Source organism: Rhineura floridana, chromosome 2 (assembly GCF_030035675.1).
Source record: "Rhineura floridana isolate rRhiFlo1 chromosome 2, rRhiFlo1.hap2, whole genome shotgun sequence".
Classification (NCBI taxonomy): domain Eukaryota; kingdom Metazoa; phylum Chordata; class Lepidosauria; order Squamata; family Rhineuridae; genus Rhineura; species Rhineura floridana.
This window is the reverse complement of record NC_084481.1, coordinates 188,039,922-188,064,560: the sequence shown is the minus strand read 5'-3', so window position 1 is coordinate 188,064,560 and position 24,639 is coordinate 188,039,922. Positions and strand designations below refer to the sequence as shown.

Below are 24,639 nucleotides of genomic sequence, written 5' to 3'. Positions count from 1 at the left end.
ATCTTGGAAGTGCCCAGCGAACTCACTACAGCAGGTTACCGATGATTCTCTAATATCCTGAGGGCTGTGATGTAAAAGCCCTCGGACAGTTCTAAAGAGCTCCGCAGGACGGTTGAGGGATGATTTAATAGTGGCAGCGAAATATCGCTTTTTCGCTGCCCTCACCACTTCTGTATATAGTTTCGTAGAGGCACTTACCAAGGCGTGATTGCATCCGTCAGGAGTACACCTCCATCTGCACTCAAGCCTCCTCCTCTCCTGTTTCATCACTCTCAGCTCCGGGATATACCACGGAGCTGTATGAGCTCGACATGGGAGAGGGCGCACAGGAGCGATCGTGTCGACAGCCTGGGCCATTTCCGTGTTCCACAGTTCGACCAGGGCTTCAACAGGAGCGCCAGTCTTATCAGCCGGAAAATCCCCCAGAGCCCTTTGAAAACCCAAAGGATCCATTAGTCTCCGAGGTCAGACCAACTTAATAGGTCCCCCACCCTTGCGGAGGGAAAGGGTCGCTGTAAGCCTAAACTTCAGCAAGTGGTGATCTGTCCATGACAATGGAGTCGATGAAAAACTCCCCACCTCCAGATCACCATCTCCCTGTCCAGTGGCGAAGATCAAATCAAGAGTATGCCCTGACACATGTGTTGGGCCTGTAACAAATTGAGACAGCCCCATGGTTGCCATGGAGGCCATGAAGTCCTGAGCTGCCCCAGATAAAGCAGCCTCAGCATGGATGTTGAAGTCTCCCAGTATCAATAGTCTGGGGGACTTCAGCAATACCTCCGAGACTACCTCTGTCAGCTCAGTTAGGGAAGCTGTTGGGCAGCAGGGTGGGCGGTACACCAACAGAATTCCCAGTCTGTCTCCTTGACCAGCACAAGGTGGAGGCACTCCAAACCAGTCGTCACCTGGACAGGGTGCTTGATGAGCGAGAGAGAACTCCTATAGGCCACAGCTACCCGCCTCCCCGACCTTCGGATCTACCACAGTGTTGAACCTCGTAGGTGGGCAAAGCTGGGAGAGAGCAACTCCTCCCTGATCACCCACCCAGGTCTCGGTTATGCATGCCAGGTTGGCGCCCTCATCAGCAATTAAGTCGTGGACGAGGGAGATTTTATTATGTACCGACCTGGCATTTAGGAGCAACACTTGGAGATCCGAGAGCTGGCTGATAGGACAACCAACAGTCCTGCGGATGTGAGGAGAACCGGAACAAGGCACAGGCACAACTTGTCTGGGACGAGTTCCCCTTATCTGGCACGTTCTCCTCACAACACCATACCTCCCATTACCCGTCGCCACATTAATTTAATATGTGTGGTGTTGCTGTCCACAATATTTTTTTCTTGCTTCTTCATTAAAACATAATATATCAATATACCAGTTCTTCAGAGAGTAAATCTCTCTCTATCTCTATCTCACACACACACACCCCAAATACTAATGAAAGTAGAAAAGGCACATTTTAACTCCATGTTCAAAAGTGATAATAAAAAATAGCTTTGCAAGAAACCCACAAAGTAGTAGCCATTTGCCTTGCTAGTCAGAAAGAAAGTTCCTGTGGCATAGGGAAAATCATAAACCTCATAAAACAATTGTGCAGAAATGCAAAGGTCTTTTTGTATGGAGCATTTCATAAATGCGTAACTAGGGAGTGGGTCAATGGAATTCCACTGGCTCCAAAGCAACTGAACTAGTGTGCAATCTGGAGCCTTTTATGCATGGCAATTAAAAGGTAAAATGGAATTCAGTGTTAGAGCTTATTTGGTATGTGGAAAAAACTAGTTTATCCCTGATTTGATATTGTTAGGATTAATCAGGAGTACTAGAGCATTAGTGAACACTAGCTTTGTATCTCCTTTTCTGTTGTGAAATAATTATTTATTTGCAGTTTGGAATTGGGGATATATTGATGATACTGCAGTCTCATAACCTCATTTGACAATCTAATGGAGTGATGACATGATGACTCCATGTAAGAAAGTACCATCAACACACTAAGCTAGCAACTGAAAATGGAATGGACTGCCTTCAAGTCGATCCCGACTTATGGCTACCCTATGAATAGGGTTTTCATGGTAAGCGGTATTCAGAGGGGGTTTACCATTGCCTCCCTCTGAGACTAGTCCTCCTCAGCTGGCTAGGGCCTGCTCAGCTTGCCATAGCTGCACAAGCCAGCCCCTTCCTTGTCTGCAACTGCCTGCTGAGGGGCAACTGGGCTTCTTGGGACTATGCGGCTTGCCCACGGCTGCATAGGTGGCAGGGCACATAACCCCTGAGCCACTCACTGTGGGGATGATCTTTAATTTGTTCTAACACTCAATTATTTGTCTTTTTCGCAAAGCTCTCCTCCAACACCACATTTCAAATGAGTTTATTATTCTCTTGTCCACTTTTTTCACTGTCCAACTTTCACATCCATACAGAGAGATCAGGAATACCATGGTCTGAATGATCCTGACTTTAGTGTTCAGTGCTACATCTTTGCATTTGAGGACCTTTTCTAGTTCTGTCACAGCTGCCCTCCCCAGTCCTAGCCTTCTTCTGATTTCTTGACTATTGTCTCCATTTTGGTTAATGACTGCGCCAAGGTATTGATAATCCTTGACAAGTTCAATGTCCTCACTGTCAACTGTAAAGTTACATAAATCTTCTGTTGTCATTATATCCCTATACATCTATAATAGAACCCAAGGTGGTATATATGTGGTGGTCATCTATCCAGGCACAGACACAACCAAGATTTGCTTAGCATCAGCAGGTTAGTGGCTTCATCTGCCTTCAGACCATGCCCTGGGAGCTGAAGAACATGGTATTGTGTACTTGTCTGGTGTACTTTTTAGAACAATCTAGATTGCTGTTATACTTGCCAGATTGCCTGAGACCGCATGACACGGAGGGGGTGTGGGGGGGACTCTCGATGGTCACCATGTAACAGCCACTCTTATCTCCCCCCCAAAAAACCTCTTTGGAACATCATGGGTGGTATTTAATGCTACTCTTACTCAGGACCATTGAAGTTATTTGACATGATGCAATGTCATTCTGAGGCGATCTCTGGCAGGAATAAATGGTGGCCTCCAGTGAGTTTAGTCAGGTTTTTAAAAGGAAAAGAAACTGCTGCTACTGCTGCTAATGCCATCACACGGTAAGCTCCCGCACACTTTCATTGCCTCTCAGTTTCACTTCCCACCAACAAATTTTTATGATTTTAAACCTTTGACTCAGACTTAGTTCTGTCCAGCACTCACACTCTGTGATCTCACTCAGAATAAATCATCATCATTATTATCATTATTATGAGTTGCATTTATTAGCGGCATATTTCATGAAAAGTGACCGAAACTGGCATACAAAGTGATACAAAAATTAAAGCCAAGTATAAAACCCAGAATAAAATGCAAACCCCCAAAACACATCCATACTTGAAGTAACTCAAACATCACACTAAAAGATAAGCAAGAAAGAGGCCACAAATAAAGGGTCAAAACCCTAGGTTAAAATAAATGTTTTTGCCTGGCACTTAAAAATAGATAATGATGGTTCCAGGCATGCCTCCCTGGGAAGAGCATTCTTCAAGCAGGGAGCTACCACTGAAAATGCCCATTCTTGTGTTGTCACCCTCTGTGCATCCTTCAGAGGGAGGATCTTAGATGAAGAGTGCAGGATCCAGGCTGATTTATTCAGGGAGAGGCAGTCCTTGAGATATTGGATTCCTGAGCTTCATAAGGCTTTGTAGGTCAAAACTAACACTTTGAATAGAGCCCAGAAACTAATTGGTAGCTACTGCAGTCATGCCAGACTTGGTTTTATATGTTTGGGCTGTCTTGCCCAGGTCAGCAATCTGGCCACTGAATTCTGCACCAGCTGCAGTTGCAGAACCATCTCCAAATGTTGCCCCACATAGAACACATTGCAGATACAAGACATAATTTAACCTAGAGGTTACCAGAACTTAGACAACAACAGTTAGGCTATCCTTGTCCAGATAGGGGCACAACTGGGCTACCATTCAAAGGTGGTAGAAGGCACTCCACACCACCAAGGTTACTTGAGCCTCAAGCAATAGTAATAGATCCAGATGTATCCCAAGCTACGTACCTGATCCTTAAGTGGGAGTGTAACCCCATCCAGAATGGCCAGTTCCTATACATCCAGTTTACAGAACCACCCACTAACAGTGCCTCAGTCTTATTGGTTCTCATCTGGTCCATTACTGAGGCAAGATATTGGTCTAGCACATCCACTGCCACACCTGCAGATTTAAAGGAGAAATAGAGCTGTGTATCATCAGCCTATTCCTGACAACACACTCCAAAACTGTGGATGACCCCACTGAAGAGTTAAAATTGGTAGGGGTTAAAATCAAACCCTGTGGAACCCCACACCAAAGGCCATTCAGCCATGGGGCTGAATAATACACCCCAAGCACCACTCTCTGAAAATGGTCATCCAATTAGGAATATATCTAGCTCACTGCTCAAATCACATAGCATATGTTTTGTCCAATTCAAGGCCTCTTTTGATGAAGAAAAGTGAAAGCTGTTTATTTTTATTTTCTTTCTTCAAATACATGTGAGAGCCAAAGTGTTGCCCAGAATGACGGCTGAGCCACAAGGTGTGTGTCATAGACATTCATCTCAAACTTTGGGGGCAGGGGGTGAAAAGGAGGGTGAAGCTGAGGGCCAATTTTGGGCAATACATTAGAAGTTACCATACTTCCATTCTTCTGCGCCATCCACACCACTGGAGTTATAGTGTGACACATCCAAGCGTGTAATAAGTCCAAGCCAATTTGACTGAATGCTGAGCCATGTTCTCATTTTGTCATTACAATAAAATGCTTGTATAACAGCCTTACAGCTTGACTGACATCTTTAATTTGGAGTAAAACTGTAGTAATGTTCACTAAAGTGGATGATTTAGTTCTGAAAAATGCTACTTGCAAATTAGATTATCAACATATTTATGGCTAGAACTGCACTATGCCGTGAGTCTTTTTGAAAGAGGCGTTAAAGTATTTGTGTCATGCACCAGTGAGACAGCTATAATTAGTTATTTTTGTTAACCATTAGTATAATTACTGTAGCAGATCTCCATGCAACTGTTCCATGAACAAGTTAAACCTGCTCCCAGGCGGGTTTAATATATGTATCTTCAGCTTTGCCAAGTATTCTCTTTTAATTATTTCAAACATAGTACTTAGTTCTGTCTTTGGAAAGCTCCTGTATTTTTGACTGACTTTACTAAAGATTCTGGAAAATTGGATTAATCTGAAGAGAAAATTATTTCATAATACTCCTAAAATTTTATCTTGATCAATGGCCAAGATATTTGTCTTATCATCAGCACTACTTTGGGAATGGTTACGGTATTTATTTTATAAACATTTACTTTGCAATCCTATGCATGTTTACTCAGAAGTAAGCCCCATTGTATTCAATGGCATTTACTCCCAGGTAAGTATGTTTAGGATTCCAGCTTTAAGGTCTAACACACTTACGTAGTCTGTATTCCTTACATTTCATTTTTATCTGATCTCATTGCTAACCACTTTTCTTTATATACCCATGTGTGAGTGTGTGCGTGCACACACACACTCTCTTCTGTCAGCTAGGATGACATTGGATACATCTGATGAAGTGTGCTCTTCTCCACAAACGCTTATGCCAAAAGAAATTCAGCTACCCATCAGAAAGTCCTGACAAAAAGGCAGCACCCGCCCACCAGCAGGCACTTTGTCAAGGCCTTCTTAAATCTGGAATCAGCCCTGCCCCCTCTTCCCACTGTATATGTGAAAACAGGAAGACTCATGAATAAATACATGTGGTTGTTACACATGCATTAGCCAGTTTGTAATTTACGTCCATACATATCATTGCATTAAAGTATGCAACAGTGTGTATGAATGTATTAATCTTCCCAGAGACAGTTCAACATTAAATTCACACTTGTGGTTTATCACTGGATACTGATGGAATAATCACTAGTCTAGGGCTTACTCTTAGCCAGTAGCAATTTATTGTTAAACTGTCACTGGGGAGATCCAACAGCAGTTTCATGCTAATGGCATCAGAATGATAAAGGGACAGCATAAAAGGTTTCTGGGTTCAAAGAAGCACCTTCTGTACAGTAGGGCCCCGCTTTACGGCATTCCATTTTCCGGCGTTCCGCTGATGTGGCAGCTTTCAATTAGGGGAAATTCCCCATTTTAAAGCCGATTTTGTGCTTTTGCGGCATTTTTGCGCGATGCTACCCATTATAGTCAATGGGTTCCGCTTTACGGCAGGGGCCTGGTCCCTAACCCGCCGTATAAGCGGGGCCCTACTGTACTACCAGACAAAAATTAAAAATGATGAGTTAAATACCCATTCTGAATGGAATAGTGACTAAATGGAATAGTCAGTCGTGGTTTTCAGTATGGACAAAAGCAGTTGTTTAATCCCTACCAAAGAGGGGGATTTAGTTTAATCTCCACTGAACACTGAGCACTGCAGAACTGAAATACATTATTTCTCATGTTGGAGTTAATGCTGGAGTGAAGTATATGCGTTTGAAAAGTTCAGTGCTAAATTAAAATCTTTGCCTGTAAATAACTGAGGCTGATTCAATCTCATGAAGTCTTGTTGAAATCGATGGAATTTATACATTTAATTTGCATTTTAATTCAGTTTATTTCAGTGTGCCTTAATTTTCACAAACAGCAGGTGATGGCAAATCTGTGTCTGAATTGAACCACTTAAGATTACAGGGGGAAACTAGAGTTGCCAGGTCTCTGGTTTTCACCCAGAAACTCTGGACTTTTGGAATCCTTTCCTGCTGTCTGTGGGTGAGTCACCTCAATCTTCGGACTCTCAGCTTTCATTTAAAAAAACGTTTTTAGGTGGTCTGGTTCAAGAGATATACACCAAATGTCAGCCGCCACCCCCTGCAACTTCTGTTAAATGAGCTCATAGCTGGCTGCTCTAACCCTGCCCTTTCAGGTTTGTAGCCAATAAGTGAAGTCAGGGTTGTCATTGACCTCCAGGCAATAGCCAGAACCCATTCCAAGTTCAGAAAATGGTTGTTTTTTCCTGCTTGTCTGAAAATCTCATAAACTGAGTAAGTTTATAGCTTTCATCAGTAGCATCTCTTTCTTGTGTGCAGGAGATCTAAATGCTATTACAATGTGTTATGCTTTTCTATTTGTGAGGAGTCAACCAAGTTTAAATTTTCCTGGACTGTTGAAGTGTATTGAAAACCTTCCCAATATGAATCTTTAATCCTATATTCATTTTTTCTGGGAGTAAAGCTGCAATGCTAATCCCACATACCGGGAGTAAACCCCATTGAATTCAACAGGACTTACTTTTGAGTAGACATGGTCAGGATTGTGCTGTAAATTAATGGGACTTTTGAGTGAACACAGGAAAGAATTCTATTTCTGTTGTAAATCATTCTCTTCCCATCCAATCCTATTTTTTAAAGCAATTAAGCAGGGCTTACCTAGGTGTCATTGCTTTTATTTGGTAGGAAACTAATAATTAAAAAAAAAGTTCTGCAGTGACCAACTGGTTTTGACAATAAACTATTATATGGGGTGTATGTATTTTACATCTCCAGTGTATGCGTATATGGAGTCTTTCCAATATCCCTGTGAATGAGGGTTGCTGATTAGAAACCAAGGCAGCTCACAACAAGAAATAAATCCCTTTAAAATCCAGTGACCATAAAAACAAGTATAAAACAGTTGCAAAATAGCTTAAAGTGCCATGATTCTGAATTTTGGGTTTGGTGAGTGAAGTTCCTTATCACTTGAGGTTGCAGTTGTGTGCATGCTTCCCTGTTTGAGTAAGTCCCATTGAATTGGAACTTGCTTCTGAGTAAACATGCATAGGATTGCACTATAAATATCTTTTGTAGATAATAAACATATTTGCCAGTCATGCTTATATAAATATTCCTTCATACTATGTCTTGATATTGTATCTGATTTCACACTATGGTTGTAAATTAATATTTACAAATTATTATTTCCTCTATATTTAAGTGTGCCCTTCTTCCTTGGTCCCCCTCTGTTGCTTTCACCCTGAGAGGCAGATTAAGCTGAGAGATGGTAAGTAACCCAGGGTCACCCAGTAAACTTTATAGCTCATTTCTATTTTAAAAAATTAATTAAAATGATTTACATGCAGGCAACATTGCTGAAGTACATCCACACAATACATGTAAAGCACATCCAACTCTCATTTAAAGCACGTGACTTCCCCCAAAGAATTCTGGGAAGTGTACTTTCCCACTCATAGTTATAGTTCCCACCAGCCTTAAGAAATTACAGTTTCCCATGCTTCTGTGCTTCAAATGTTTGTTGAATGTGCTTTAAATGAATGGTGTGGATCTGCCTTAGGTATGTTGTGCATTCATTAGTGAAATGAAAAGAACAATTATAAATGATACTTTTTTAAACAGGGGAAGGGCTGTGGCTCGGTACTAGCGCACATGCTTTGCATGCAAAAGTCCAAAATTCATTCTCTGGAAAAGACTGTTTCCTGGAATCCTGGAGAGCCAATGCTAGTCCATGTTATCAGTACTGAGCTAAGGTAAAGGTGTCCCCACACTTACAGTGCGAGTCGTTTCCGACTCTTAGGGTGACGTCTTGCAACGTTTGCTAGGCAGACCGTATATATGGGGTTGGATTGCCAGTTCCTTCCCCGGCCTTTCTTTACCTCCCAGCGTATCCCGGGTACTCATTTTACCGACCACGGATGAATGGAAGTCTGAGTGGACCTTGACCCCTTTTACCGGAGTTTCAACTTCCTCCTTCCGTTGGAATCGAACTCCAGCCGTGAGCAGAGCTTCGGCTGCATTACTGCCGCTTACCGCTCTGTGCCACGAAGCTAGATGGTAACAAATGGCCTGAGTGGGTATAAGGCAGTTTCCTCTGTTCCTAAAGGTGTAAAGAGACCCAAGGGCCACAGTGACTCTAAAATTTATTTATGTATTTCATTTACAACATTTATATACAGCTTTATTGTAAAAACCTCAACGTGGTTTATAGAAGGAATTAAAATAAAATTATTGGCAAAAACAGTTAAAAACTGGTATTTAAAAACATTCAACATAATAAAACCAACAATGAGTTAAAAACAGTTAAAAAACACAATGCCTTCTACATGCCTGGGTAGGCTTGCCTAAGCAAAAATACAGCGACTACAATGAAGGTGTCTGCCTAATGTCAGTAGACAGTGAGTTCCAAAACATAGGTACAGCCACACTAAAGGACTGATTTCTTACAAGAGCAGAACAAGTACCATGTGGCACCTATAACATGGAAATCACACCTTGAACTTGGCCTGGTAGCAAATCAGCAACCAGTGCAGATTTCAGAGCAGAGGTATTATGTGCTGATAGGGTCTCACTCATGTCAGCAATCATGCCACCGCATTCTGCACTAACTGCAGCCCGCAGGTCAGGTTATGCTGCATGGGATTTTTGTGAGCTTGGCTAGCTGGCTACCAGGATTTTTTTAAATGTTGGTTTTGGGTTAGGAATCCTGACTGGTTGTGAGATTTCTGCCTTACTCATAGGAATCTTGTGGTTGGTATGGTATTGCATTTAGGAAATCATCACTGTCTTTTTGTCTTCTCTGTCTGCATTTCATTTACCATTAACCTCACTGCCTTACATCCATAGAAGCAACAACAATGGTTCCATGAGCTCAGCTCAACCCCCTTAAACTCACTGATGATGCACCTTGTTGGTTGCCTGAGGGTTTGTTTCTTGCCCAATAGTAGTAAAAGAGAATTCACATTCTGGGAAGTGTGGCTGCAGTTGCTGTTGTTCCCAAGTTACTGCTTGTGAAGATAGAGCAAACTATGTGTGTTTTCTCTCTGTCAGTTATTACTCACTGGAATTGGGTTGGCTGTCAAAGTGAGTTTATAGCAGTCCACAGGGTGGACAGAAAAGGGTAGAGAATCTTCTTACTCTTATTTCTCAAACTTGTTTCTGAAGGGTCGAATCTGTAAAGACATTCGAGCAGCCATGTTAAAAGGCAGGGGCAGGGTATTCCAAGCAGGAAATTGCCAACCCTGCTTTGATATGGATATCTTTGCCGTGGATACCTAGTCAAGCTTTACCAACAGCACAATCTAAACCACATCTACTAAGAAGTGTCCTGTTGAGTTCTATGGGGCTTAGTCCCTTAGTAAGTGTGTTTAGAATTGCAGCCTTCAGGGGCATCCATCTTTATTCCTGAGTGCTCCAATCTAACATCTCCACAACACTAGGCTCCCTTCTTCCTACAATGGCCTTGTGATGACTGGCCTGGCCTGACAGCACTTAAATCCTTCTTGCCAGAAGCCAGTAGGCTAGATTAAATGTTCCCTACCCAGGCTCCACAAGCTGGTGAGAATGAATGATCTTGTCACTTCAGCTGGACTTGGGAACACCATCTTTTAGCTAAGATTTCTATCTTAATTTCCAATCAGAGACATTTTTTGATTGAGTGGTATGCTCCAAGCAACTTTGGTTGATTCGTAACATATTATGCTTAATGACATCACTAGGGCTCACCCCATGACATCACTAGGGTCCGCCTCTGAAATATCAGGATTTGGGATGCTTCTGACATTGCAACCCTAGTGGGGACTCATGTTATTTTATGCTCAGTCACACACACACAAATCCTTAGACAGTGGCTGTGTTTGTAAATTGCATTCAACCATCGTTAAGCATGATGTGTCAAGCCATAACGACTCAAAGCAATCTCCCCCACCCCACTCCTCCTCCAGTGCAGACATGACAAGAAGTTTGCACTTTTCAAACAAAACCTAGTTAACCACAGTATGTCAGTTTGCATAACACAACAAGTAGTTAGGCAACAGCAGAAGTGAAAGCTTCTGAACTCCTTGCAGTTTCAGTGGAGGTGGGGAGGGGAGAACATGTGAGTCCAAGGTTTGCTGTCACTTGTTCTAGCTCATTTTTGTTTCAGTAAACTGCGGTTTAGCATAACATCCACACAGTCATAGAAAACTAGCAAAGATAAGTGTTTTCATGGAAGACTCTCCCATCCTATCTGAAGTGGTATTGCTCAAAAAAAGATGGAACGAGGTAGTACTGTTTCTGGGCTATAACATTTCAGACTGCATGTTTGAGGGTGCACAGTTAAATGATCCTTCATGGACTTTTTCACCTTATAGTCATTCAAATATGTAACAAGCCCCTATCCTCAATCTGATACAGGAACTGCTTGGCGCATACTATCTCTGCACATTTGAATTGGTGCAAAGACAGCTATACAAATATTGTGTTGTGTGAATGATACATTTGCATGAATAACCACTTTCATTTCTCAAAACGTTTTCCATCTTCTAACTTTTTTATTTAAGAAGGTTCTCTTATTCATAAATAACATCAAAACAAGTACATTTTAATTTACATTAATGTTGGGATTGTACTTTTTTTTAATCCAAGTTTACGCAATGTCAAGACAGAAACAGAATTAAGAAAATAAAGTAACATATCAGGAGCAAAAGTGTGGCAAAGGTCAATCAGGGAGTGCAGCTATTGAAAGATCTACTAAAAGAAGATAATTTCCTGTTTTTGCACTGCCCTCCTATATTATCTTTTAGGCTTGTACTTAAAATATTTTTGCAATATTACAGTAGTTAAAATATAAATTCCCATATTGGCAAAATTTATACCTTTGACTTAAAATAATTAGGTATTTGTTTTGAATTCTAATGTCCATATTTTCAACAGTTTATGTGATTTGAAAGATTTACTCTTCAAATAAACTGCAGAATTATACTCTCAATTTACTTATTATTCTTGGTAAGTAATATAAACAACCTGCAAATTCTGTTCCAGATGGTGGAATAACTTATCAGTGTTCATTCTGTAATAACTAAGCTCCTAATGAAATCTAAGCATAAGTAATGACAAATGCAATATATATATATATATAATGAACAGAACGCATTAGAGTAAATGTTCAAGTTAAATTTGACAGCTTAAAATATAACCCTGTTATATTTGAATGTAACCATTTGAAACAATAAGTATATAGCCTTGGACTATTCATTTTGAAAATGGGTTATGCTTTTAGGAATAGCAAATAGGAGGTTTCAGAAAGTAGCTACTTCTTATAGCCCTTTCTAACTCAAACTCTCATGAAAGATAAGAACAATGTAAATATCAAGCCCCAGTGCATTGGCAATCTTATTAAATAATAAAAAATAACCATGATCTTATTATCATAATGTATTTTTATGACAGAAATAGTATTATGATAAAACATATCATTAGAACAAGGAAGAACATTGGTCCATCTAGCTTAGTATTGTCTACACTGACTGGCAGCAGCCTTCAGAAAGAGATCTCTCCCTGCCCTACCTAGAGGTGCTGGGGATTGAACCTGAGACTTTTTGCGTGCAAAGCAACATCAGTTTATTTTTTATTTAGCAAATAAATAAATACCATTCATTTCCTAATGCTGGGATCCTGAGTGACTTGCTTTCAAAGATGTGTGCTTAAATTCAGGGATCAAATGAAATGGCTAAGAAAAAAAGTATGTATGTGTTCACATAGGAAAATAAATATTTCAGGATACTCTACCTCTCCTCCCCCTACCTTTCTTTGATTCGTCTTTAGCACAGGTGCGGAGGGCTAAAGTGGGGCAGTCTCAGATGTTGCAACACCAGGTGATTATGACTTTGGTTCTTTCTTTACTTTTCTTACTCAGCATTTTCTGTGCTCAGATTGATGAGGAGGTGATCTTCTAGAGTTAATGAAAGGTAACTTCACGCTAAAGGTAAGGACAATTAGGATGTGATCACCAAACAAACAACTAGTGCTTCCAGTTCAGCATTTTAATCACAACCAGAAGTATAACTCTCCTTGCATGGTTTTGCCTGGCACAAATGTGTCCTTGAACTTTAATAATTCCTTTTCTTGCCTGGATGTAAGGATGTAAGAGTGTGTGTCAAAACTAGCCTACTGTACAAAGGTAGGATTTACATCCATTGCTCTGTCCACTTTGTCCTCTGACCTACCCATCACTGGCATGTGACCGACCCCCTGAAGGCTGGCCAGAAGAAAATGTGGCCTTTGGACTGAGAAGGGCTCCGTACCCCTGCTCTAACTGATAAAACCTTTGTGCTTGACTAATCAATATAGGCCTACTCTACTGTCCCCTTCAGCATGCTAAGCGGAGTGTGGAGGACCTTTTCAAATGGTAAATCTCCCCTACTGGATTTGTGGCATATATACTGCTGCTGTGTTAAGCATGCCCCAATGAACCAAGCCATTACCTTCCTGCATATTACACTGGCCTAAAACTTAATGGCACTTTAGGCTGATTGGGCAATTAATGTAGCATAGAAGTCTAACCTCAGTAGCCTGCTTATTTTTCTTCCACTGCATAAATTTATAAACATTAGTCAATTTTTTTCATAATGCTCAGTCTTTCAACATCTACTCCAAAGACAACACTTTTTGAAGTGAATTCTGCCACCTTCAATTAAATTAACACCGCTTCTTTTGTCTACCGCCTGGCCATGTGCTCCAAGTAAACCAATTTTTGAGTTCACGCGTGAGCTTTCTTATAACAAGTACTGGCAATCAATTAACTAGTTCATTAACAAGTTATGCCTGATTTTATTGAGCCTAGCAACTTCATATCAAAGACCTATATTCACATAACTAAATTACAACTCTTAACTGGCATGTAGTTTAGGGTTGCTATTAAAACCATAAAACTGACTTTTTACAAAAAGAACAAATCCAACATAACTAAGGAAAGGAATGTTACTCTGTATGCAACATTGTTATTTAGTACTAATACCTTGTTTAACAGTATAAAGGTCTTATCTATCATGATCCATCAAACCTTTCACTTATTTCCCTGCCTCGTTCCTTTATTCAGTATATGCAGATTAGTAACCATTTAAGGAAGGAGCCAGTCAAAGTGAAGTACTTTTGCTACTCATTATGTCAATGGGAGTGTTAGATCAAATGCTCTTAAGTACTTAATGTTGACTTTATTGTGCCCTTATTAATTATTTTGCTATGTAATTATAACTATTAGGACACGGAGACTCTTGAACTACATTGTCTACAATAGAATTCAATGTGGAAAGGGCCACTTTTGAAAAAATTGTGTGATGAAGATGTGTGATGAGAGAGGAAGGTAACATCATTGCTGTGACCACCAAAGCACAACCACTTCCTCCTCTTGCCTCAATCCCTGGCCTTCACTACATGATAAAACTCCACATGTAACCTTGCCATCTCTCTTCCTGCTTCATCCCAAACTAAGGCCTGGCCTACAGCTGCAGCAGAATGAGATGGAAGAGCCCTGAGGTGATAGAATGGATAGTACCACTTCAGATTTCAGGTGTGGTTTCATATCTATGAATGCTCCCTACATTAAATAAAAAAGATAACACAAATATTGCAAGTAAAAAATTATCACATCAGACAATGAACTTTGCTAGAACTTTAGTGTGCTAAAATGTGTGCCTTTAGTGTGTGCCTTTTACTTGCAGGAAGATTTTAACACATTGGAGCATTCAAAACCAGCATATCCCACCTGCAATCTGCAATCATGCTGACCATTTTACCACCTCATTTAAATGTATGTGTAGACAGGTCCTGTGGTGAATTTTGGGAGCATCTGTAGCCCTTTTCAGGCATTCAGATTCCATGGATACAGTGTGTGTGGCGGTATGTCAACAAACTACACTCCCGCTACGAATATTCATCCAAAAGTCATGTTTCCTTTCGTGGTTGCTCTTCTACAACATTCAAAATAACCAGGGCCAGCCCCAGGCATGCCGGGGCCCTTGGGCACCAGCCTGCCCTGAGCCCTGGCACACGCAAACATGCATGCCCCACCTACCTACCAGGTGGGCAGAGGAGCAGGAGGTCAGGTGGGCGAGGGGGGCAGGATGGTGGATGAGTGAGCAAGCAAGGGGGTGGGGGAGGGGGAGCGAGCAGGGGGAGAGGGGGAGCGAGCAAGCAGGCAGGGGGAAGGTGAACAGGCAGGAGGGAGGGTGAGTGGGCAGGAGGGCAGGCGAGCGAGCGAGGTGGGGGTGGGGGAGAGTGAGCAAGCAGGGGAGAGGGTGAGCGAGCAGACTGGGGAGGGTGAGCGGGTGGGGGTGTGAGGTGATCGAGGGAGCAGATGGGGTGGAGGGCAAGCAGGCAGGCGCAGAGGAGAGTGAGCAAGCAGGCGTGGACAGGCTGGCGAGCAGGTGGTGAGCTCCCTCCCTGCAATCCGCGGCAGGTTCCCTGTCGTGGATGGGGAGTGCTACTCCACCACCATAACGAGGGGCCCTGTGGACTGTGGAGCCCTCAGCCAGGGCCCCACCTGGCTGCCCTTTGAAGCTGGCCCTGAGCATGGCCACTGTAGTCTTTGCACTGGTAATCTTGGGACTGAATTACTGCAATGTCTTGTATATGGGGACACTCTTGAGACTGGTCAGAAAACTTCAGCTTCTGCAGAATGCAGCACCTAGACTGTTGATGGAGGCAGATGGCTGACGGTATGTGACATCTCTGCTAAAACACGTGCACCAGTTGCTCATATGCTACCAGGCCCAGTTCAAGGCCCTAAACAATTAAGGTTCAGGTTGTTCAGGACCACCTGAGCCTTATATCGCCACTTGATCACTGAGATCATCTGGAAGAGTGCTGTTAGTTATTCCTCATGTCTTAGAGGCCTGTTTTCAGCTAGACGTATCTGGTCCTATGATGTGGAATGCTCTTCCAGCAGAGATTCAGCGGGCATTCTTGCTGCTAACCTTCAGATGTCTCTTGATGCCAATAGGCTATTCAGTTGTTTAATCTCTTTTTTTAAAGATCAGTCAGCCATTCTTGTGATTATTTTGTATGGTTTTATTGTATTTTATGTTTTGTCGTATTTGCATATATTATGGTGCACCACCTTGATATTTTATATGAGTGAGTAGTATATAAATGGACCACTGCCTGGACTTGGTGGTGGGCTGGATGAGGGCCAATAACTGAGTCTGAATCCTAGCAAGACAGAGGCGCTGTGGGTTGGTGGTTCCCAAGTTCAGATAATTGGTCAGTTGCCTGCTTTGGATGGGGTCATACTCCCTCTGAAAGAGCAGATCCATAGTCTGTGGGTGCTCCTGGATCCATCTTTGTCACTAGAGGCCCAGATGACCTCCGTGGCTAGGAGTGCCTTTTACCAGCTTTGGCTGGTAAGACAGCTGCGGCCATTTCTGGACTGGGATAGCCTGACCACTGTTGTCCATGCACTGATAACGTCCAGGCTGGATTACTGTAATGCACTCTATGTGGGGCTGCCCTTGAGGTTGGTCTGGAAGCTGCAGCTGGTGCAAAATGCAGCGGCGAGACTGCTCACTGGGGCAGGTTATCGCCAACATGTCACCCCACTGCTGAAAGAACTACACTGACTGCCCATTTGCTACTGGGCCAAATTCAGGGTTCTAGTTTTGGTGTACAAAGCCCTATACAGCTTGGGACCAAGATACCTGAAAGACGGTTCTACCCCTTATATACCCAGTCGATCACTGCACTCTGCAGGTGAGGGCCTTCTGCAGATACCATCTTATCAGGAGGTCTGTTCTGCAAAACATATTAAACAGACCTTTAGTGTGGTGGTACCTACCCTGTGGAACTCCCTACCCTTAAATATTAGACAGGCGCCATCTCTGTTATCTTTTCGGTGCCTATTGAAGACCTTGCTCTTTCAACAAGCCTTTTTAGTTGAGACCTTATCCCAGTCTACTTCTGTGTTGGAATTGCTTTTTAATATGTTTTTAAACCTTTTAAAAAAATGTTTTTAACCTTTTCTTTTCTTTTTTTTTAAGATGTCTTGAAAGTTTTTTTTAAAAATATTTTTAAAGATGTTTTGTTTTAATGTATTTTAAAGTCTGTTTTTATGATATTTTAAAGTGTTTTCAGTGCTTTTGTTTGCGGCCCTGGGCTCCTGCTGGGAGGAAGGGCGGGATATAAATCCATCAATCAATTAATAATGCTTGCATAAATAAATAAATATCCTGAAAAGGGCACACAAAAGAAAGTATGCATGGTGTGGAGAAATTGGATAGAAGTTTTTCTCCCTCATAATATTAGAACTCAGGGATATCTGATGAAGCTGAATGTTGGAACATTCAAGACTGACCAAAGGAGATACTTCTTCACACAACACATATGGAATTCTCTCCCACAAGATGTAGTAATGGCCACCAACTTGGATGGCTATAAAATTCATGAAGGTTAAGGCTGTCAATGGCTACTAGCCACAATAGCTATGTTCTATATTCTCTTGGAGACAGTATGCCTCACAATACCTGTTGCTGGGAATCGTAAGTGGGAAGAGCATTGTTCAAATCAAATGTCTGTTGCACCCACTTTCTGCTTACAGACTTCACATGGGCATCTGATTGACCACTATGAGATGGGAGACTGCCTGGGAATACCAGGTGCCATAGGCTTAGAGGAAGGTAATGGTAAACCAACTCTGAATACCTCTTGCTATGAAAACCCTATGAATATATCTAAAAAATATTCATAGGGTCACCATAAGTCATAATCGACTAGAAGGCATATAACAACAACAATGCTATGATATGGTAGAAAGTGACTGGAAAGCTACACTTTGGTTTAGTCCTATTAAAATAATCTAAATGCTGTTAACTTATGTAAGAAAGCAAAGTGTAGTCAATGAATCATATTGCTAGACTTGGACCTTGGAGGTTTGGGGTTCAGGTTATTATGGAAATATGAGCAGAGTAACACAGTGGTCTGAGCTGCATGTGCCAGTGTGTGTACAGTCACCTAAGAAGCGGGTCTTTACTCTCCATTTAAATCATTAAAGTCTTAGTAAAATAAGGAAAAGCTACTTTATTTATAGAAATACATAGTAGATAGGAAAGGCATACCTTGTTCTAACTAAGTTAGAGGTACAATGCCCAAGCGTGGGTATTGCCCTCATGATTCAGGAGAGAGAACAAAGACAGAGACGTCTCCTCTCTCCTCAGATAGTCGAAGAAGAAAGACAAAGGAAGGAGGGGCAGATAAGCTTTCCTGAGCATATCAGTGTACAATGGAAGGAAGTTGGGTAGAGAGGAGCATAGGTAAAGGTAGGCAAGCCTAGCCAGCTGGAGGACCCTAACTCTATCTTCCTTCTGGAATACAAACAAAAGAACCCAAACACGAGTTACTGTTGCCCCACTTCCAACACAGGTTCCACTCCTTCTGTGAACTGGTTGTATACTATTTCCTATTGCACCATCAGTGTGGATGGCACATTTCGGAGCATAAGATGATTTGAGGAAACATAATGCCTTTAGATGGCTGAGAGTGGTGGAGTAAAGGTCATAGGCAGGGATAAATATTGAGATAAAATAACAGAAGTGGTAAAGGGGGCAAGTTTGTAAAGGGCTTTGAAGGTAAGGACGAGGAGTTTGTGCTGGACTTGGGAGCAGACAGGAAGCCAATGTAGGGATTTAAGGACAAGTATTATGTAATCAAAGTAACAAACAGGAATTATTTCTCAGTTCCTCCATCTGTGCAATGGGGATAATGGTTATCTCAGAAAACTTTGCAGATTTAAAAGCTGATATAAATACATAATTAGACAATGTTGAAGAAGAGCATGAATGGAATTTATGAAGTTGAATTTGCCTTTTAAATTCCTTGTGTTTGACCTATCATGAACTACTTTTCATAGGTTTCAAATTCAGAGAGGAAAAACTGATCCGTTCAGTTACAAGAGCCTGGGAGACAGTTTTAGGACCATATTCCGTGCAGAAGGGTAAGAACATATGTAACTAATATAAAAAACCAACAATTTACTTTAATATCATTGTTTCATTTCATATTTGTAATCTGTTTTTCCTTTTGAGGGGAAACCCAAAGTAACTGACATAAGTGCAAAAAAATCTAAATTACAATCAATATAAACAAAATATATATGTCCTGGCCCAACCTGTTTGAATCAGACTCAGACCTGCTGGTGTATCTTTCTCCAGTATGTTTAATGAAAAAATCCAGTTTAGTCTGCTTCATGCATTAGTTTACAGGTTACACAAGATTCTGCAGCTCTATATGGCATAACTACCTAAAAGATAGTCGTATCCCTTATATATCCAGTCAATCACTGCGCCCTGCATATGAAGGCCTCCTGTAGATTCCGTCTTATCAGGAGATCCATTCTGCACAACATAGGAAGCGAACCTTTAGTGTTGTGGCACCTACTCTTTGGAATTTCCTTCCCTTAAATATTAGACAGGCACCATCTCTGCTATATTTTTGGTGCCTATTGAAGACCTTCCTCTTTCAACAAGCCTTCTAAATAGAGACCTTATCCTAGTCTGGGTCTGTGTCGGAAGTGCTTTTTAAGATGTTTTTAAAGAGAGCTTCAGCTATGGGGTGGTATACAAATGCGATAAATAAATAAAGCTGTTTTTTTAAAAAAAAGTTTTTAAAGATGTTTTGTTTTAATATGTTTTTAAAGATGTTTTCTTTTAATGTGTTTTAAGTCTTTTGTTTTTAAAACTAAGCATGTGTCTAAGTTTTTTTGTGTTTGGGTGTGAAGTGTTTAGAATATTTCCTAAGTAACTATGAAACTGATCTTATTTTATTAACTGTTATTGAATGACGAGGTTTATGCAGTACAGGTGCATGAGGTGATGCTGACACAACGGGAAAGTTGGTGTATGGTAGGTAGGAGGCATAAAACATTCTACATTCATAAAACACTACGTAAGAGGCTTGTTTCCTTAATACATTTACATTAAATCTGCTTAAAAATAAGAATATAACAATCCCTTAACATATAGATTTAATTCAGAGGCCCAGTTCAGAGCCACACTCCTTCGCATCCAGGAACAATAGCAACTGCTTCTAGGAAATCAGCAGCATCTCCTTTGGGCCACCAAAACATTATTTCCTAAGGCTGGAAAAAGCACTATAGTATCATGAGCAGAAACCTTTAACAATAAGAGCAGTTTCACAATGAAATCAGTTGTCTAGGATGATGGTGGGCTCTCCTTCGCTCCAGGTGTTCAAGCAGCCATTTATTGAGAATGCTCTAGCTTTCATGCATTGAAATTCCCGCTCTTCCTCTTTCATGCCCTCAATGGAGAGAACTAAAGGTTCTACTTTCAGTATTAAATGAACCACAGCTCCATGCAACAACCAGCCTCAGTGAACTGGGATCGAACTGTGGTTTTGGGATCCTGGCTTAGCAAACTACAGTTTAAACAAAACACATTTCCCAAGGTTTTGATATCACAGGCAACATTGATTAGTTCAATTTGTGGGTATGTAATAGGGGTGCACACAAATCTGTGGCTATGGCTTATTCTTGGACTGGAAGACTATAGTTTCCTGTTTCATCTTAACCTGGTCTAGGGATGGAAAGATCTGTCAGTTTCAGTTTTCTCAGTTTCTCATTTTTCCATTCTTAAATTCAGTTCTCTATGTTTCCGTAGCAATTTGTGATTTTTAAAAAAAATCCTCATGAAAATTCTCCAGCATTTTAGTGCAAATTTCTCCTAATGAACACATTTTGCAGGCAGTTTTGAGAAATGTACACATTTTTGCAAGCCGTTTCTCATTGCATAATGCATTTTTGCATTTTATTTTTACTCATATATTCATTTTTATGCACACTTCCCCCTAATATATGCATTTTTGTAAACATTGGTTGGTGAATTGCATCACAAAATTCAAATGCATTGTAAAATAAGTGTGAAGGATGGCTGCATTTCAGTGTTCATATTGTTTCGCAAAGTGCAGATTTGATAGATTCGGCATGAAATGCTAACTGAATCAGAAATCTGACTCATCCCTAACCTAGTCAAAGTGTTCATAGGCTAAACAAGGGAGAGGGGATACTTTTGCAGTTGACTAACTAGCCCTTGGTAGAAATAGGTAGTTTGTCACACTGAGACCCAATTTATATAGGATGTGAACCACAGGAAAAGTACTCATCTGTGTAAATGTTCCATGCATGTCCTGTCATATATGAATGCACTTGTGTTATCCATACACATGTAGTATTAGTACACCATTGGCTTGCCCACATAACTCACTGGTAGTGCATCTGCTTTGCATGCAGAAGATCCCAGATTTCATCTCCATCATCACAGGTCAGACTAGGAATGCTCCATGTCTGAAGCCCTGGGAAGCCACTGCCAATCAGTACTGAGTTAGATGAACCAATGGTTTGACTTGGTACAAGGCAGCTTTCTGTGTTCCTAATTGCTGGGGTGCTAAGGCTACCTATAGATAGGTCACATGGTAAGTGCACTTGAACATAACAGTATATGTGAGGAACACTTGCACAGGCACAATGGCCCAAAGCACATATAAATCAGGGCCCAGATGTGTACTGTACTGCAGCATTGGTTCATAACTATAAGATTGTTTCATAACCACTATCATTTTCAAACATTTCCCCAAGGCCGAAGATATTCTTCTTACCATCGTGATTTGTTGGCCTCAAAAAAATGTCTTCAGGCAAGTTATTTTTCACATTGATTTTAACAGGCAGTCTTTTAAAACAATATAAAAATAACTTGCTAAATCTTAGTATGGAATAAGAGGACAATAACCTTTTGAAAAGCATCTGCTCCTAGACTTTTCTCTGTCAACACCAAAGATTAGTGAATGTAACACTTACTCTTTAAACGCAGCAGACATCGGCTTTTCTGGTGAGCACTTTCTTACTCATTGCAAACCCTTTGGTGAGCTTAGCTGCTGCCAAACAATAAGTGAAAACTTTTGTACTGGTGTTAGGCTGAGTGAGAGCTGATTAAGAATCCGAGAGTCAGCCACAGGCAGGTCATAGTGTTGACAAGAAGAAAGCATGAAGAATTTTGTTTTCTTTTTCAAATCTTGGTTTTCTCAGTCCAGGGTAAATGGGGGGAGAAGCCCTTGTCTGCTAGCTACAATATGAGAAAACTGCTCCTATTTGAACAATAAAAGTTGTGTACACTTCACTATGTGTTCTCATCACAAGGCTGTTAGTTTTCTTTAATTCTGCCACCATAAAATCCAAAGTGAAATTTGGACTGAGCCAATGAAAAGTAGGGTCATTTCCATTGTGGTATTCAGCCTGTGGAATTCCTTCCCCAGGGAAGCCCATTCGGCTACCTTACTGAAAACCATTTAGGAAACTGGACGACTATTTAAAAACAAACAAACAAGCAAACCAAAACTCAGATTATTTTATGTTTGGCTGCCACATTTGGTTGCCCTATCTAAATATTTTGTAAGAGTATTTGCTTTACACACCTGAGGCACCTGGGAAGGTTATTGTCTCAAAAATTTCAGCGTAAACTAGTCAAGGAAACGCAGGGCACTAAAGCTCAATTAACTATGAACCATATTTGGGGGTTCATAATTAATGGGGCTGGGTAGTAATATAGCTTAGCTGCCAGAATCTATAATAACTCCCTCTTTTTCCAGAGCTGGGCTGGGCTATGAATCTTCTCTAGCGTAGAGTTTGGTTGGACAAACTAAGATTCCATGGCTTCCTTCTTTCACGACTTGAAGATGTCACTGGCTTGACCACTGGGCTATTGAACTGTTGATGTGTCCTCAGTGGCTCCCCAAAATCCTTTGTTTTAATAAATTAATAGTGTTTTATTCCCATGACTATTTAACACGTCAAAATTCACTGGGGGGAAAGGGAAAACAATTGTGTGGATTTGCCTTTGTTTACTTATGTCAGACAGGTATAAAAATGTTAATAAACCCTTTAGTGGAACTACAGTAATGTAATATCCTGGTCCTCGTCTTTCGTCCAACTGAGTGGCAGAACCTAACATTAGTTCACTTAGAACAGAATGATCCTGTGAAATTCCGACAGCTGTTGGACCCATTAGACAGGGCAAAGATGCATAACAGAACATGGTGTGGGGACAGCATCATTTGATGAACATGGAAGTTTCTGCTTCAGTAAAATAAGCAAAGAAAATTTCTGATACTGCAGAAATTTTTCTGTGGTTTTGCAATCTGCTTCTAAAGCAGGGATGTGGAAGCTGTGGCCCTCCAGATGTATTGCACTCCAAGTCCCATCAGCCGCAGCCAGTATGATCAGTGGTCAAGGATGATGGGAGTTGGAGTCCAACAATATCTGGAGGGCCACAATTTTCCCATCCTTGTTCTAAAGAACATTTCAGCTTCCCAGAAAAAGATTTGGGGCAACTTCTTATGTTACTTTTTCACTAATGCAAAAGGATGTTTAGAAACATTTATGTGTGTACAAATTGCCACTTTCTTTCATAGCTTATTTGTTAATATGTGTATTATTTTATTCTAAACTTCATGCTGCATAGGAAAGTTTGTGTTATTTAGTTTAAACTGTAACAAAAATCTCTAAATTAAAGAGTATTTTTAAAAGTAATTCAAAGGCTTTCCCATGTGAGGTTTGTGCATATTTTAAAGGGAAAAGTAGCTATTTCTACTAGGGTTGCCAGGTCAGAAGCATCCCAAACCCTGAGATTTCAGGGGTGGGCCCTATTAATGTCATGGGGTGGGGCCCTAGTGATGTCATTAAGCATGGTACATTAAGCATCAACCACAGTTGCTTGGAGCATTCCACTCAAACAGAAAATGTCTCTGATTGGATATTAAGATAGAAATCTTAGCTAAATGAGGGTGTTCCCAAGTCCAGCTGAAGTGACAGGATCATTCCTTCTCACCTGCTTAGAGAGCCTGGGTAAGAAACACTGAATCTAGTTTACTTGCTTCTGGCAAGAAGGGGTTAAGTGCCCTCAAACCAGGCCAGTCACCAGAAGGCCATTGTAGGAAGAAAGCCCAGTGTTGTGGAGATGTTTGATGGGAGCACTCAGGACTAAAGATGGATGCCCCTGAAGACTGCAATTCTAAACACACTTATTAAGGGACTAAGCCCCATAAAACTCAACAGGACTTACTTCTGAGTAGATATTGTTAGGATTGTGCTGTTGGTAAGGCTTGACTAGGGATCCTCTGCAATGATATCCATACCAAAGCAAGATGGCAACCCCCGGCCTAGAATGTCCTGCCTGCCTTTTAACATAGCTGTTCCAAAGGTCTTTACAGAGTTGACTCTTCACACAGAGAGAGGTTTGAGAAATGACTAAGTTAAAAAGATTCTCTACTCTTTCCTGCCTACTCTGTGGGCTGCTATGAACTCACTTTGACAGCCAACCCATAATCGACAGAGAGAAAGCACACATAGTTTGGTCTGCCTTCACAGGCACAACGGAATCTGTCTTATACAGACTCAGGTCATTGGGTATTATCTAGCTCAGTACTGATGACATGGACTAGCATTGGCTCTCTAGGATTCCAGGCAATAGTCTCTTCTAGAGATTGAATTTTGGACCTTTGAATACAAAGCATGTGCCCTACCATTGAGTACAGCCCTGTTTTAAAATGTTTCTTTTAAAATTGTTCTTTTCAATTCACTAATGAATTCACAGCACACTAGGGCAGATCTACACCAATCATTTAAAGCACATGCAACATACATTTGAAGCACATGCATCCCACCACAGAATAATGGGAACTGTAGTTTGTTAAGGGTGGTGGAAACTATATCTGTGATGGGGAAGCTACACTTTCCAGGATTCTTTAGGGGAAGTCATGTGCTTTAAATGCGAGTTGGAT

At 41.1% G+C, this 24,639-nt stretch overlaps 1 protein-coding gene across 2 annotated transcripts in view; it reads left to right on the top strand.

Annotated features, from left to right (window-relative positions):
• Positions 1-24,639, top strand: part of SLC25A21 (solute carrier family 25 member 21) — a 532,071-nt gene that overhangs the window by 392,812 nt on the left and 114,620 nt on the right. Inside the window, exon 3 of one of the 2 annotated variants that reach the window (XM_061611677.1) lies at positions 18,704-18,787. The exons of the other annotated variant lie outside the window; for it this stretch is intronic. Within the exon in view, the coding sequence (XP_061467661.1) occupies positions 18,704-18,787 (84 nt within the window). The remainder of the gene's footprint in view (positions 1-18,703; positions 18,788-24,639) is intronic. 2 annotated transcript variants of the gene reach the window in all.